At 38.4% G+C, this 16,004-nt stretch overlaps 1 protein-coding gene across 3 annotated transcripts in view; it reads right to left on the reverse strand.

Annotated features, from left to right (window-relative positions):
- PCSK5 (proprotein convertase subtilisin/kexin type 5) overlaps nucleotides 1–16,004 on the reverse strand; it is a 453,108-nt gene that overhangs the window by 214,704 nt on the left and 222,400 nt on the right. For 2 of the 3 annotated variants that reach the window (XM_057721743.1, XM_057721745.1), the window contains exon 10: nucleotides 9,753–9,856. In XM_057721743.1, the coding sequence (XP_057577726.1) occupies nucleotides 9,753–9,856 (104 nt within the window). Of the gene's footprint in view, nucleotides 1–5,060; nucleotides 5,147–9,752; nucleotides 9,857–16,004 lie in introns of those variants that run through there. The other variant, XM_057721744.1, reaches the window with a different exon arrangement.

A 16,004-nucleotide genomic window follows, 5' to 3' on the forward strand; every position in this document is an offset into this window, starting at 1 on the left:
TTTTCTGAGTTCTTATGAACTGTTTCATGTACTTTCTCTATTTTGTTATTGAGATTTTGTATCATTTTTACTATCATTACTCTAAATTCCTTTTCAGGCATTTTTCCTATTTCCTCCTCATTTATTTGGTCTTGTGGGTTTTTTTCCTGCTCCTTTGCCTGCATGGTGTTTCTTTGTTTCCTCATGGTTGTCCAAACTTTTGGGGTTGCTTGTCCTTGGGTTTTTTTGCGTTATTCTGTGACCAGCAGAGGTTCCTTTATTGTTCGTCTGTAAGTGTCGGTGTGTGGGGAGGGAGAGGGTACAACAGTGGCTCCTTCTCCTGGGAGGGAGTGAGCAGTGGCGCACTGATGTCTCAGTCAGGCTTGTAGGTGCCTGTTGCAGAGGGCGCTGGTGGCTCAGGCGTAAACAGAAAGTCTTAGAGTTGGGCCTCTCTCGGGGGTTTTTTTCTTTTCTTTTCTTTTTTTCTTCTCTCGGCAGCCTCCCTGCTGCTGGCGTTGCAAGGGGTTTTAATCTAGCCCCACCCGAGTGCCTGAGGGTACTTGTTATCCCTGAGCGCCTTAGGTGGCCCGCAGGGCGTCTCTCCACTGCCTGTTGCAGAGGCGCGGAAAGAGAGAGAGAGGCTATGCGCGTGGCTCCTCCCAGCCGCCAGTGAGCCTGCAGCCTCCAGCCGCCATCATGGCCGGGCAGCTCTCAGGAACTGGCACTCCTCTCCGCAGGCCTCCTCCCTCCTGTCCTCTCGGTCCGTCACCCTACCGGCAACAATGTTTCCCACACTGAACCAGCTCTCCTGCTCCCCCGCTCCCGCTCCTGGACCCTCCGTTCAGCCGCGGATCGATGTCTTGGTCCGGGAACGCTGAGCTGCGCTGCGGACCCTCCGTATGTTTCTCACTCCCTCCCGTCTGCCACAGCTCCGCAGCTTCACCCTCTTTGAGCCCTCGTAGATGCCTCCCTACCGGCTATGTCGGGCTCCCCGCAGTCCCATCTGGTGTCCGAGGCCGTCTGCTGGTGTTCAGCTGGTTCTCTGTGAGAATTACTGCATCCTTCCGTGCATTCCCAATGCATCTGTGGGGAGGGATGCACTCCACGTCTCTCTACTTCGCCGCCATCTTTTCCTCACTCCTAAATTAGGTCTTTTCTGACTGTAATGTTTAAAAAGTTGTAATTTGTCCACAAAGAGACTTGTCCATGAATATTCATACCAGCTTTACTTACAACAACCCAAACTGGAAACAATAAAATCATCCAGGGGAAGGGGAACCTTTCGTACACTCTTGGTGGGAATGTAAATTGGTACAGCCACTGTGGGAAACAGTATGGATGTTTCTCAAAAAACTAAAAATAGAACTATCATATGACCCAGTAATTCCACTCTTGAGTACATATCCAGAAAACCAAACCACTAATTCAAAAAGATATATGTACCCAATGTTCATAGCAGCATTATGTACGATTGCCAACATATGGAAGCAACCTAAGTGTCCATCAATGAATGAATGGATTAAAAAGATGTGGAGTATATATGTGTGTATGTGTGTGTATGTGTGTGTGTGTGTGTGTAAATAAAATACTGTTCAGCCATAAAAAAGAATAAATTTTTGCCATTTACAACAACACGGATGGAACGGGAAGGTATTATGCTACGTGAAATAAGTCAGATAGATAAAAGAAAAAAACTGTATATCACATGTGGAACTTAAAAATAAAACAAATTAGCGGATATAACAACAACAACAACAAAACCAGATTCACAGATATGGAGAACAAACTAGTAGCTATCAGTGGGGGAGAGAAAAGGTGAGAGGTAAGATAGAGGTAGGGGATTAAGAGGTACAGACTACTGTATATAAAATAAATAAGCTACAAGGATATATTGTACAGGGAATATGGCCAACATTTTATAATAATTATAAATGGAGTACAGCCTTTAAAGACTGTGAATCACTATGTTGTACACCTGTAATTTATATAATATTGTATATCAACTATACCTCAATAAAGAATAAAAATAAAATTATCCATGAAAAAGTGGATGATGATACAAATTGTGGTACATTCCTATATATACAGTGGAACACTACTTAGTAATAAAATGGAATAAACTCCTCATAAACTTAATGACATGAATGAACCTCAAAAAATACATGGAGAGAAAGAAGCCAATTTCAATTAATTCTATTTCCATGGAAGTCTACAAAAGACAATCTAATCTATAGTGACAGAAAATCGTCTTGTTGCATAGGGTGAGGTTGGGGGTGGGATAAGGGATGAGAAAGAGCACAAAAGAACTTTTTGGGGTGATGAAAATCTTCCATACCTTGATTGTGGTGATGGTTACACAGACATATACATCTGTGCACTTAAGATGGTGCTTTTTATTATATGTAAACTCACTCCAATAAAGTTAAGAATGTATGTGGATTCCTAGATGTACTATTTATTTGTTTACAAAGCTGAGACTCAATCCCAGGTTATTTGACTTTGGGGTGCATGCTCCAAACCACTATGCTGAGAGAGTTTTTTGTTTTAAATAAACAAAACCTCTTGTTTGAGCCTCTGTAGGAGAATGTGTATGTGTATGTATGTATATTCCAATAAGACTGCCTTGGCTTAAATCTTTTGGGGGCATCTTATTTTGTAACTGGATTCAGAATCCAATTATTAGTGATTCAAAGGAATCCATTTCATTACTGTATAGTTACAATACACTTTTGGCCTGAAAACAGCATTGGCCCCTTGTAATTATGGGATTTAGGGCTTGATGATTTTTATCTTTGCATAAAATATCAGTTGTAACCATAAAATATCAAGCTTTGCTACCACAAAGGATAGCCAAACCCAATTGCTGAAAGAAGAGTTTTAAAAATACCTAAAGAAGTCCAGCCTCATTAGAATTAGCGAAATCGAGTTTTATCAGGTAATTACACAAAAAGATACATCAACTCTCTCTTAAATATACAAATTTTGCATAGTGTTAAAAAATCATATTTTATGCTCACAGCTTTTATACTGTATATTAATGACTAAAGAGTTGATAGAACATTGATAGCTACAGTCAGTTCAGATTTCTGTCATTTGTTCCTATGTTGAAATATTAGTCATCTAATTTATACATATTAATGTATACATGTCAATCCCAATCTATGTTGAAATAATTACAACTTACCAAGTTTAGCAGGTTGAAGTCAAGGTGATATTTACACATTAATTTGCAAAACATAATTTAATTATAGTTGTGTTTATATATGATTACAGATTGCACTGATATGCGATTATGGGATAAAAGGTATGAAGATGTATTGTGATAATTTCATTACAAAGTCCTTAATACATTTTCTCTTGCCAACTCAGGTAATTTAATTAATTTCAACTGCAAAACAGCATTCTAATTCAGAGCGTAGTTCCATATCTTTATCCTCATTTCACAGTAGAAAGCTGTGACATGTGAAAATACACTTTTAAGACTCTTTTCTTTGTCAAGACTCTTTTCTTTGTCAGGACTCCTTTTATGTTTGGTATTTTCCAATTTCAAAGCACTTTTCATTCAACTCAGCCTTCTCATTATGTTTGGTATTTGTTACCCACATTCTAAAAACCCAAGATACAAAAACTTTAATTGGCTTCCTCAAAGGCCAAAGAAAATATCAATAACAGACTCTCTACTAGAATAAAGTTCTTAAGATTGTGGCAAAACCACAAAACTACTCCAAACATAATTCCCTTCATTAACTAATTATATTTGGTAAAGAGATAATAGACGTATAGTACAACCATCATTTTAATTCTGTTTTGAAGATGGATTTAAGTGTGAAACCACACGCATTTAAAACTTTTGTATTTAGGGATAAACAAAACAAAACAAAATACCCCTAAAGTCCCACAAACCTAGCACTACCATTCAAAGACCAGTGCAGAGAAAACATTTTTCATTTGCAGAAAATATTTCTAAATCTCACATATTTAGTAGGTATGAATAGAAGACTCTGAAGGGGCAACTGGACATTTTGGAGACAGGACTCCAGATTAAGCAATGATCAGGCAGATTGCTCTCAGGGGTTCTACATTGCTGTTCCCAGTAGATATTTAGGTAAGTCATCCACCAGACAAGAGAATAAAGGTAAAAGCCTTAAATTATGTATGATTCATATCTTTTTTAAAATAACTTATCAAGAAGGTAAGCTCATATATTCAATGATCAATAAATACAAAAATTAAAGGTTTTTAGTTAATGTATATTAAATGAGTATGAGTTCATAGAGTACAATGGAATAAAACATAGAATCCTGAAAGAAAATCAGGTGGCATTTCTAGGGAGCAAATTTTATTAGGTAGGATCAAATGTATTTACATCCCTCTCTGCATTTGAAGAGAAGAACTAAATGCCTTATTTCTCAAAATAGGATCGGGACTGAAATCAAGCATCTGATTCAAATACCCCCTCTGACACTGACCAGATGAATAACATTTCACTTTGACCTTTCTTTGAAAACATGATGTGCAGATTTCCAAATAAGGTATATTACATAACTAATTGGAGCTACCAACATCACATCAGCATGCTAGGTGGCAAAGATAAAATATTATTTGTACAATGAAATAATAAAATACAATATAGCTTTACCCTTTCAAACAATAATATATCAGATATCACTTTATATACTCAAAAAAAAAAAAAATACCACCACAATTTCAAACCCTTTAGTTTCAGTTCAACACATAGCATGCTTAATGGCTTCAGCACATCTAATTCTTTTTAATAAGTGTTACAAACTGAAAGCAAGACAGGTAGGTATTAAAAATGTATTGGAATATCTTAAAATTACCAGCCCTACCAGTGGAAATAAAATGATGGCAATTAAAAGTAATAAAGGTTATTAAAAGTTAAGGGCCTCTGAGGCTAAGAAGTCATGTTAGACTGTCAATTGTTTTCCCCATGGTGGGAAATCAGTTAGAAATTAAAAAAAAAAAATCTAGTAGTTTAGTTGTGGTCAAAGAAAGAGTCAGTGGGGGATGGGGAGGTTTCAGCAACATGCTGGTAGAAAAAAAGAGACTTACATAGTCTGGGAGGGCAGTGAAATGGAAGGCGTGGTAACCTCGCTCACTTAGTTGTCATTTTTGATTTTCAATGACATTTTTTTCATTCTTTCGCCTAGTAAAGATGACAGAAGTTCCTAATTTATTATCTGACGTCTATTCCTGTTCCTAGAGTTAAGAGAGTTTAACTGTATAATATCAAGTCATCATATCCAAATACAGACACTTTGAAAAAAACTACAGCACCGATGTTGCATGCATTCAGTTATACTTCTCATGACTGCATCCGCAAACCAGAGATATGGACGTGGGGGAAAGATTCAGCGAGCACAGCCCAGGAGACTGAGGGAGAGAGGGGTGGGGGATCTGCAGGGTCCGCAGGTGAAAGCAGAAGGAGGGAGGGGCTCATAACAAAGAGCTAAGTTCTTCCTGAAAGGATATGAGCCATGGATGCTAGAAGAACGCAGAATTCAAGTCCTCCGCATGGCTCTAGGATCCATATACCCTACAAGCACAAACGGAGCTGGTCAAAATGTACATGGCACGCCACAAGAGAGAGTCTCTCATTAGATGCCTTCTGCTGCTCAGGCTGGGCTGCATTTTAGATGATGAGAGAAGATCATCGGCACTTTTATAAACATGGACCTGGTAGATCGGTTGGGCTTGACTGAAGGAAGAAAAAATTGCAGCGTACATTTCTGTTTCTTTATGTCAGTCATAGCACAGCCAGAGCAGAGTAGGCAAAGCCAAGGGGCACCAGACATTTCCTTCTAATTCTCCTCTTTGGGGGCACTTCAACACGTGTTGGACTGGCCTGCTGAAGTGCACAGGAAATATTTGTGAATAAATAAATGAAGAGATTGCACAAATTAAATTCCTTGAGGAAAACCACCCAGATGGCAAAAACACTCGCTTCTAAGGCTGATTTGTACACTTTAAGGAGCGTGGGGGGGGGGGGTATTAAAAACAGTAGAAAAGAAAAAAATAGAAAAGACTTTTCATAAGAGCAAAGGGGAAAAAAGGAGAAAGAAATAATACTGAAGAACCCCCCAACAAACAATTTAATGCCAAAGTCATCTCCAGGCATGGCAAATGTTGGTCAGTAGCAAAATACTGGAATTTGGATTTTAGTTGTCTAGTATAAATACCACATCTATTCATGTGGTCTCATACAAATACTTTCCTATTCTCATGCATAATCTCAGATTCTTTGATAGGTGTGTGATATTTATTCCATTCACTATTAAAGAAAGCATCTCTGGAGGAGGTTTAAAGTCAAAAGGTGTTGTCTGAAATTTAGGAAGGATTGTCCACAGGATGAGCAAATCAAAATAGCGTCTAGTTCGTTTCCATAGCTATGTATTCACTGGATTGTGTTTATTTTGAAAAACAAATCTTCTACAAAAGATAATTTAATTATGAGATTATTATTATTGAAGACCAGCCAAATAGAATCATCTTAGTTCAATTAACATTGTTAAAAATTAAGGTACTGTTAGCACAAAAATGTTGATGAGTGGCTTCTAGCTTTGGGGCTGCCTTCACTGTGAACTGATCTCACTATAGGATCATTTATAGAGTGAGACCATAATGAAAGTACAGAGAAAGGGGAAGAAAGTTCTCTGCACCCAGCTCATCAGTATGCAACTCCGCTCTCAGAGAAACACACAGAAGAGCCAGTCCTTCAAGGGCAACTTCCTTGCCTGAATGCAATCTGTCCATGCCAGTCAACAGGAAGCCAGCAGCTGCTTCTGGAAGGAATTCCCTTCCAGAGGCCAGGAATCCAGGTCCATAACACATGTGGGTAGGAAAGGATCAAGTCTGCCTTGAGAGAAGACCCAGTCTAGTTCCTATAATATCTGGCTCTTCTCTGCCTCGGATGGACCAGAAATCTGTCCATAAGGACATTGTGTGAAATCACTTGGCAGGGTTTGGGGAAAGACTGATCTGTAGGGTGTTGGCTTCTGTGAAGTTATCAGTGAGAACTAAGACTATCAAGTCTATTGATGGCAAGACCCCAAAACTTAAATGATTGCTACTCTGAGCTACTTCTGCTTTACCTGATGAGAAGGAAATTCATATGTTCATACTGATGGCCCCATTGCAGAAGATGACCTGGCAAGCAATTTATGAAATTCTGGTGGCTTCAAAAAAACAAAAACAAAAACCCACTCTTCAGACAAGTTAAATTGCTCAAACTGAGGGCACAGAAGCAAGCCCAGGGAAGCACAGGTGTCTTTAGATTTGTTTCGTACCTACATCTCACTCAGCGTTAGGACTAAACCGAGTTGTAAGAGGGAGCACACCCAGGGCTGCAGACTCTGTTTGCAGGCAACTTCCGTTTTCTCCTAAGAAGAAACATTTGGCCATATGTTCCCGCTAAGCAAGGCCTGCAAAAGCCGGCTGACCTAATTTAAAATATGAGTTCTCACTGCATGAACCTCTTCCAAGCCTTGGCTATTTTTTTCTTCGTTCAGTTCTTATTCCATAAAAAGTCAGCCCATCTTTCTCTAGTCCTAGTGACCTGCATTCTCTCCTTCCCCAAAGCACGTCACTTCTCCTACTAGGCTCTGCCTTAATCACTTTTATTTGTGGGACACTAGGGAGGGGATGGGAATGCTCAGAGTAGGGAAGAAAATAACTCCTAAAAAAATTCTTATTATGATCATGTTTAGATGAAACACGGGGCTTGCCATCAACAAAATTACAAAACAATTCCACCGAGAGTCCAGACTGTTCAGGGTAATTCATCTATGAAAAAGCTAACTTTAATTGTTACTCTTGGCAGCAATCTAAGAGAAGAGTGAAATATTATACTAAATATTGCCACGTGCAATAGTAAAATGCTCTTTACTCCCTGCCAGAAGCAGTGGACAGCCCCCTTCAGACTCAGGTTTGGATCTGATGATTTAGTCTAAATCCTCAGCTTCCCCCTCTCCAAAACCAACAGAGGTTTTCAAAAGAGTTGCATTTTTTATTAGAACCATTTGCTCTTTTTAAGTTGCCAGAAAGGAATAAGTAAAACTAAGACTTTTATTTGGGTTAAAGTTGATTCCTCAGTTTCATGGAGGTCAATGTACTTAGTCTGTGAACCTTCTACTAAGAAGTTCATTGCAGTGTTGAACAGCCAAGGCTATGTTTTGAACCCTTCTTTCCCCCTCCCCAAACCCAACCCCTTAGCTGCGTGGACTTATATAGTATGAGCTGGAAGCATGTGTAAGCTAATCAAAACGAAACATACATATGGCAAATTACATCCTGGATTTTCTAGAACAACTGAAATTTCAAATATTTTTGATGCTGCATGTAACATTTGCTATTTTGGGACCAAGTGCATTGATTTGGGCTTGAGAAAATGTGATCCCAACAGGTATTTAGAACGCTTTAGGTTAAAAGCTCATTGAAAACTGCTGCATTACATAGTTTACAAGCATGGAAAGATATTTGATAATACTCAAAAGCAGAGGGATATTCTTTTTTTCTAAAAGTGGAGTCTTCAGTGAAGATGTTAATCAAAAAATTATTTTATATGGTGCTGGTTACCTGGCATATTGATAGGTTTCGGCAAAACATGAGACTCTAATAAGCCTGCTTGCAAATAATTTTTTAAATTACACTTTACATTTTCAACATGAATATTTATATACATTGGGTATAATACACTAAGTATATATTAAAATCATAAGTAAGATATCCTATGTAGATAATATATTCAGCTTCTAAATTGTTTAAGTTGGGGAAGTTAGGGCCCAGAAAAATTAAAAGACTTGCCCAGGATTATTCAGCTTATTACCAGTGATCTAAGGGCCAGATCGTAATTTTTAAGTAGATATTCCTTCTGTTATGGAATACTGTTTTTCATCCATGGGGATATATAACAATACAAAGATTATTTGGGAGTGAATTTAAGTCTGTAGATACAACAAAAAGTAATCTTTGTTGTAACTTAAATTAATGGACTAAAATTTAGGTTGTCTGAAACCTGAGTAAAGATACTAAACTGTAGGCCATCTGCTTTAAATAATCATTTTCTTTTGATGATAGCATATGTTATGGATGACAACAAACAAAATGGCTACCATTGGTAAGACAGTCTGACGGAACTAGAATCCCTACCAGCCATGGGAAACACAGCCAGCACTTATTATATCCTGTGCACACTTGCAAACGACTGCACGTCATAAAGCTCCACAGGAACTTTTAGTTTATGTAAAGTAATGTCTTAGAAGTATGCCTGTTTTTCTGTTTGAGGAAATTTTGAAAAAAACAAAAACAAAATATACAGAAAAGCATAGCCTAGCAACTAACAGTGCTATCCTCAAATGAACAAAAGACACCAGCTATTATTAACTGGAAGTAATCACTCCAGAAGGTAAGGAATTTTTAAAAACATTGTTACAAATACCACTCAGATAATCAATGACAGCAAACAGTAAACCAATGAGGAGCCCCATAGGTCGACAATACTTGGAAGTTGGTTACCTTTAAAGAAACTGACCTATGATGTGGGAAGCCAAGGAAATCTGCCTTAATGTGTTGTTTTAATTAAAAAAAAAAGGAATCTGCCTTTTTTTTTTTTTTTTTACGAAGAGATCAAGCTTTTCCTGTGTCAGTACAAAATGTAAAGTTTCTTTGGAGGGGTTCTATTTCCTGCTCTCCATTTAAAATGGGGGAAAAATAAAAATATTTTGCCTGTGACAGAATATGAAAGAAGTTCTCACCCTTAAAACCAGCAGCATTGGTTTTCCAGTCATTAGCGTTCAAATGTCCTGCACGGGAAGTCCTTACAATAACATGCTGCACGTCTCTCCAGGTCAGAAACGGACTGGGGAAAGACAAGGTAAGAATCATTGTACCAAAAAAAAAAAAAGATGGGGGAAGCAGAGAGTCACAAGCAAATTAAAAAAGCGAAAGCAAAAGGGCAAAGTACTAAAAACAAAGGGTCAGCGATTTGGGTTTGGGATAAACAAATGCCAAATGCCGCTCTTGTTCTCAACTTGGAGAAGTGACATTAGTCTCAGGGAGGCAGAAAATGTAACCTTTGAGAAATAATGTGATATTAGTCGGTGTAAGTTTTTAGAAGGGTGAGGATTTCCAGTTTCCTCAATAAAGTGGCTCCCAATTCTGGCCCTGTCGTCCTTTGTGTAGACTCTCGTATCATCATCAGAAAAGTACAACCAGCTAAAGTCAAAACTGAAGGGCTCTTGAACATTCCTTGTTCAGTTGTTTAGCCAGGCAGTTGATTTGTAATTTAACAAAGAACTTAGCATTGTTAACCATTCTGGATGGATGTGTGGGATACAGAACAAGTCTCAACTGAAACCGAGTATCCATTTTCAGTGTTCTTGAAGGAAGAGGGTGTGGTACAGAGCCCAAAACTGGGCACCCAGGCACCGACAGCTATGGGAGTGCTCTTAATTTGCAATAAACAGTTATTAAATTATTGGATACCTATTTCTTATGGCTGCTGGCACTGAAGATCACAAAGACTATTAAATGGGAGATACTTTCATCAAAGAACTGCAATACTAATAAACACACAGAAAACAAATCCAAGTACATATACACGGTCTTTTGTTCTCTTTCAAAGAAGATGTTATTTACTAGAAGGCATTTGACTCAGTGCTTGCATGAAATTCTAATAAGGATACTTACTCAATTCAGTCTTCAATGTGAGGTGTGACAATTTTTTTACTTAACTAGGAAATATGGCAACTTATCATGAAACTTATGTAGTTATTTGCTTTGCTTCTCATCTACCACCTTCATTTTAGAAGCATATTTGCAAAGGATGTCAGAACATTTGGAGGAGGAGAGACAATGACTTGCTCCCTTCCTAGAGGTGTGACAGGGGCATGTAGCAATCTCTGTACCCCCTTGTATGGGCACATATGCACACTGGTATCTCCCAGGCAGAGGGAGAACATGGTATCTTTAAGCTAATTTTCAATGATGAAGCTGCACACACTGCTTTACCTGATACTACATTTTCCTATCACACTCACCATATGTGTGTTTTGAGGGTGGCCTCAGAATGAGAAGGGGCCCAGTGATCAGATTCTGGTTCCTTCATTTTCTACATATGTGATATTGACTTCCCAAAGTGTCAGTTTCCCCACTTAGAATGTGAACGCTAATATCCACTTTACTTCATTGTATCAACTGAATCAAAGTATACTTGCCCCTTGAACAATGTGGAGGTTAGGGGTGCTGACCCCTAAGCAGTCAAAAATCTGAGTATAACTTAGAGTTGGCCCTCCATATCCATGGTCTGCATCCATACATTCAGCTAACAGCAGCTTGTGTGGTACATATTTAGTGAAAAAAATCTGTGTATTAGCGGACCTGCGCAGTTCAAACCTATGTTGTTCAAGAGTCAACTGTCACGCCAAGTACTTAAGCAGTTCCTACCGTTATAAGCCGTAGACAGTACATCATTTTGCTAAAGTAAGAGCCGCAGCTCCTATTTACTGGTTTCAAAATGAAGGAGATGGGGAGAGAAAAATACTACAGAATTCTTATACTTTTTTGTTACGTTCTCAGATTAAAAATAAAAGAGAGATATTACTGCCATTTTCGAAGTTTCCACAGGGGACAAGATAGGATCTTGAGTATTTCATAAGGCTGCATTAACAAAAGAACTTATACTGAGGAATTAAAACGCATCCACATGTGTTTGAAAGACATGAGAACGATGGAAGCACAATTATTTTTGTTTTGTTTTGATACAACACTTGTTAGGAACCCATTTTAGAACCTGACAAGGCACAAAACTCTGAAGAAAGGGAGGGAGGTTATGTGATGGATCCCAGGAGGCAGGGAAGTTTTGCTTCTAAAACAATTTGCATGATTTCAGCCTTAGCTGACTAATACAGAATCCACAAAAAAATTTAGTAGATTCAATGCGCTACAGTCAGGAAAATTAGAATGAGTCCAGGGAAAATTCTGAATGCTACTCTCAACATAAGATGTTCTAGTTCTGCCTAAAATGCGATGCTAATCTCTATTCCCTTTTCAGTGTAGTTACTTGGGTGATGGATGAAAACAACAACAAAAAAGCTCAGTCTGGAAAGACATTCTAGCCACTTATTTATGGGAAAGCAAAATTCTCTCAAGTGAACATGTATGTTTTTATTTTTTCATGAGCAAACAGCAAGACACCTAAAAGTACACTTCGATGTGATAAATATGTCTAATTCAACCTTGTAATTTTAAAATAACATTTAACACACAGTTAAAACTTTTACATTTTAAATGTTACCCTTCAGGGAGAAAAAAAAGAAAAAACACAAGTTTCCCTGTTACCTATCACCAGGGCAAAATTCCTTTAGAAATATCAAGCATGAGATTCTGACCATTGGGAGACCATTTCCCTAGTGATCCTTGGCACTAAAATTAGAATAGTAATAACAGAACAGGAAACACTTATCTTATACCTTAAGCAGCTGTATTTAGGCAGATTCAGAAAGCCTCCTGCATTCAACTCAGCCTGAAGAAATAAGTTACTTGCTCTCATGCTGAGTTGCAAAAACTAGTTCTTCTTGGAGTGCTTGTAATTAGAAGGGAGAAATTAGCTTCAGGAAATTGAAACTACACGTGGAAAGGAGGAGGCATTCAGATAATTTTACTGTGACATTTGATAATGCACAACTTCAGAAATGATTTAATTTCAAAATTTCCTGAGTTTCACCAAAATAAAGTGAGAAAGGTAACATGGGAAACGAATGGATTTTTTGAATCAGTGGTGTTCCTACCTGTGGGAGGGTAATTAATTAGCTCAGGAAACAGCCATAGGTTAAGTGGCTAGTATCCTGGGAGGACTTTTATTTATGGGAAAGTCTGATTCCCATTTTATGACCTATTTGTATTTATGCTCACAGGGATGATGTAGGAGTGAAGACATCATCAAATGTGGGGTAAACCACATACAGAGCGAAAGCAGAGTGCCCCGTGCCGTGAATGCCACAGTCCATGATGGTAACATAGGACCCCCTAAAACCTACCCCCTTCTGCCAGTTACTCTGGACCCACACTCCACTGGCCTCTGAAAACCAATACCCCTTTCACCGCCAAAGCATCAAAAGCGGTGGGGCAAATAATAATCAAAAGGCCAAAAGTCTAACCAATCCGGAGAAAAAGATCAGTTTCTCTCAACTCTGAACCCGGTGACCACCAGGAGTTATGCCACATACCTCTCGGGTTTCTTCCTGGAATTATTGGCGGTTACCCTTAAACAACAGTATACACTAAAAGGTCACATTTATAAATGCCTGCAAAACATGGCTAGCTAGCGATGACCTTTCAAGGCAATACAAGACACATGATTTTCTGGGGAGTCCTGTATGTGAAATCTTTTGCTGTAAGGAAGTTTTGCATCCTTTGATGACCTCAAAATAATAACCAACACTGAGTGAATTCTTGGCCAGGGGCAGCTACTGTATGTTGTACATGCACTCTGATTGTGTAATCTAAAAATATCATATGGTAGAGGTAAAATTTTTATACCCATTTCATAGATGACAAAAGTGAGACTCTGAGTTCCACACAATAACTCAAGGACATACAGGTAGGTCGTGGTAGAGCTACAATTCAAACCAGCTGCACTTGGCTGCATATAGTACGCTATCAATCCCTATTTAATACTGTCTCCAGATGGACACATAAAAGTGAAACCAAAGTACACACGGTGGTTTGTCAGGTGGTTCTCTAAGAGCTGGATCAGGAAGCCAAGTGTGGCATGTCCTGTCCTCATGGTCACACTATTTTTGTGTCTGTACTCTCTCAACCCAGTTAGCTGAGTTTTGTTTGCTGTGGAATTCAGGAGATTCTTGAGTCTTAATTTGGTTTTCAGGATCCAGAGGCCTAACTTTGGCACACTCTATCAAAGGTAAACAGGAAGATACTGAACCAGGAAAAATCACATTCTTTTTATAAAATAATATTTTATACTAGATGCCATAACATTGTATCATTTCTTAACATTTGTTATGAACTGTCACCTTGCCTGACATGCTCACACTTTGATGTGGTTTAAAGCCTGATTAAATAACTCTTCTCCAGTCAGGGAACCTCAGCTGAACCTCATCCCAAATGCTTCTAGTCTGCAGCTGCAAAAACAGGATCATAAATGACACTATCACTACCTGGTGTTTGTATTACATTTTTGTTCTGAAAAGTTTAAAGTATTTCACGGGCCCACAACAGGTTTTAGAAAAAGTAGGACATATCCCGGGAGTGACATTCTGTCTAGCGCATCTTGTTGGATATCTAAGTGCAACTGCTAGCACTTAAAAAAAAATTCTCTCCACAAGAGTTTTCCCAGATAATTCTGCACATGTGAAAATAAACCTGTACTTGGTGGTCCTTAAAACAAGGACCCATTTTAAATCCTGAGTGACTGATTCACCTGCATTTATTAAAAAGAAAAAAGAACTCACCTTCCCCCCCAAGCGCCTAGATGGATCTATCATCATAGGCAGTTTAAGGACAACTGATAAAAGGAAAAACAAATACACATCTTATTATAGGAAAGAGAATAGATCAATAAGAGGAGCTACAGCAAATCCATATAATGAAAACCATTTCCTAAACAGGACCACCTTCTTTAAATACAAGAGTAATTCTATCTAAAACAAGGAAAAGTGATTACGTGGACCAGACCTATAGGGAAATAGCGTGAGCATCCAACTTACTAAACAGTCAACCAAAAATCCAAGGCCAAAGCAGTCTCCTCTTATGTTTCTTAACAGTGTGTAAAAGAAAAATGGGAATCAGTAGCTGGAAGATGAATGTCATTGTACAGATGCTAAGTGAGTCAGCAATTATGGGAAAGGAGTCACTGTGAGCTGGAAGAACCAAGATGAGAAAGAAATGTGCAAAGCCTGCAGAGATTGGGAAAAACATTACTCTGACTGCAGCCTGTGCGTGCCAACAGTGATTCAAGAATAAAATTCACATCTTTCAACAAAGGAGACCAATATTCTTTTGTCAGGTAATGAAGACCCCAAAGGGATCACCAGGTGGTGAGTTCCACTGTGAGTTGGAATGTATTGCGAATGGGAGTGCATTGGTTCCATGTTCTCTATTAAATCAAAAGTTCTGGGCCTAAAGTTGGGTTGCAGTACAGAAAACAGAGTTAATAATATCTCTGGATTTAGAAATGTGACTCATATTGGTATCATCTGGATCCCTGCTTATGCTCCATCCACACCTGAACCAAAGCAGAGAAGATAAAAGAAAAATTGGTTTGAGACCACCTAAGTCAAATTTTTATTTTACTCTTTTGTGAAACCACTCACTGATTCCCTGAGTTCAGTCTAGACCAAAGGTATGGAAATTTGGTTTCTAAACACACTTAAGACAGCCCCTAATTTACAAAGAAAAATTCTGTCATTTAAACTGAAGTGCCTTCTTTCCATTATAAATCCCAGCTTATCTGTAGGATTTCTTATTATACCTAAAAGACATCAACTAAGTTTTCTGCAGGCTTAAAAATGATATTTTGCTTGTAAGCTCAATAATCATTTCCTTGAAATACTTTGTTATGTAAACGCTTATGGAATAAAATCTGATGAGTGGTCAGACAGAGGTACACTAAGTTGAGATCACATGCATTGAAATCAATTCACAATCACGGAACTTTCCACATGCTCTTGTGGTACACTCAGTTTCCTCTTAGAATATTACTCTGGCCATTCTAAAAGCCTCTCTCCTAAAAGGAAACCTTTTACACTGTTGGTGGGAATGTAAATTGGTGCAGCCACTATGGAAAACAGTATGGAGGTTCCTCAAAAATCTAAAAATAGAGTTGCCATATGATCCAGCAATCCCACTCGTGGGCATATATCTGGACAAAACTCAAATTCAAAAAGATACACCCCAATGTTCATAGCAGCACTATTTATAATAGCCAAGACATGGAAGCAACCTAAGTGTCCATCGACTAAAGAAGATGTGGTATATACACACAATGG

Source organism: Hippopotamus amphibius, chromosome 2 (genome assembly GCF_030028045.1).
Source record: "Hippopotamus amphibius kiboko isolate mHipAmp2 chromosome 2, mHipAmp2.hap2, whole genome shotgun sequence".
NCBI classification, from domain to species: Eukaryota; Metazoa; Chordata; class Mammalia; order Artiodactyla; family Hippopotamidae; genus Hippopotamus; species Hippopotamus amphibius.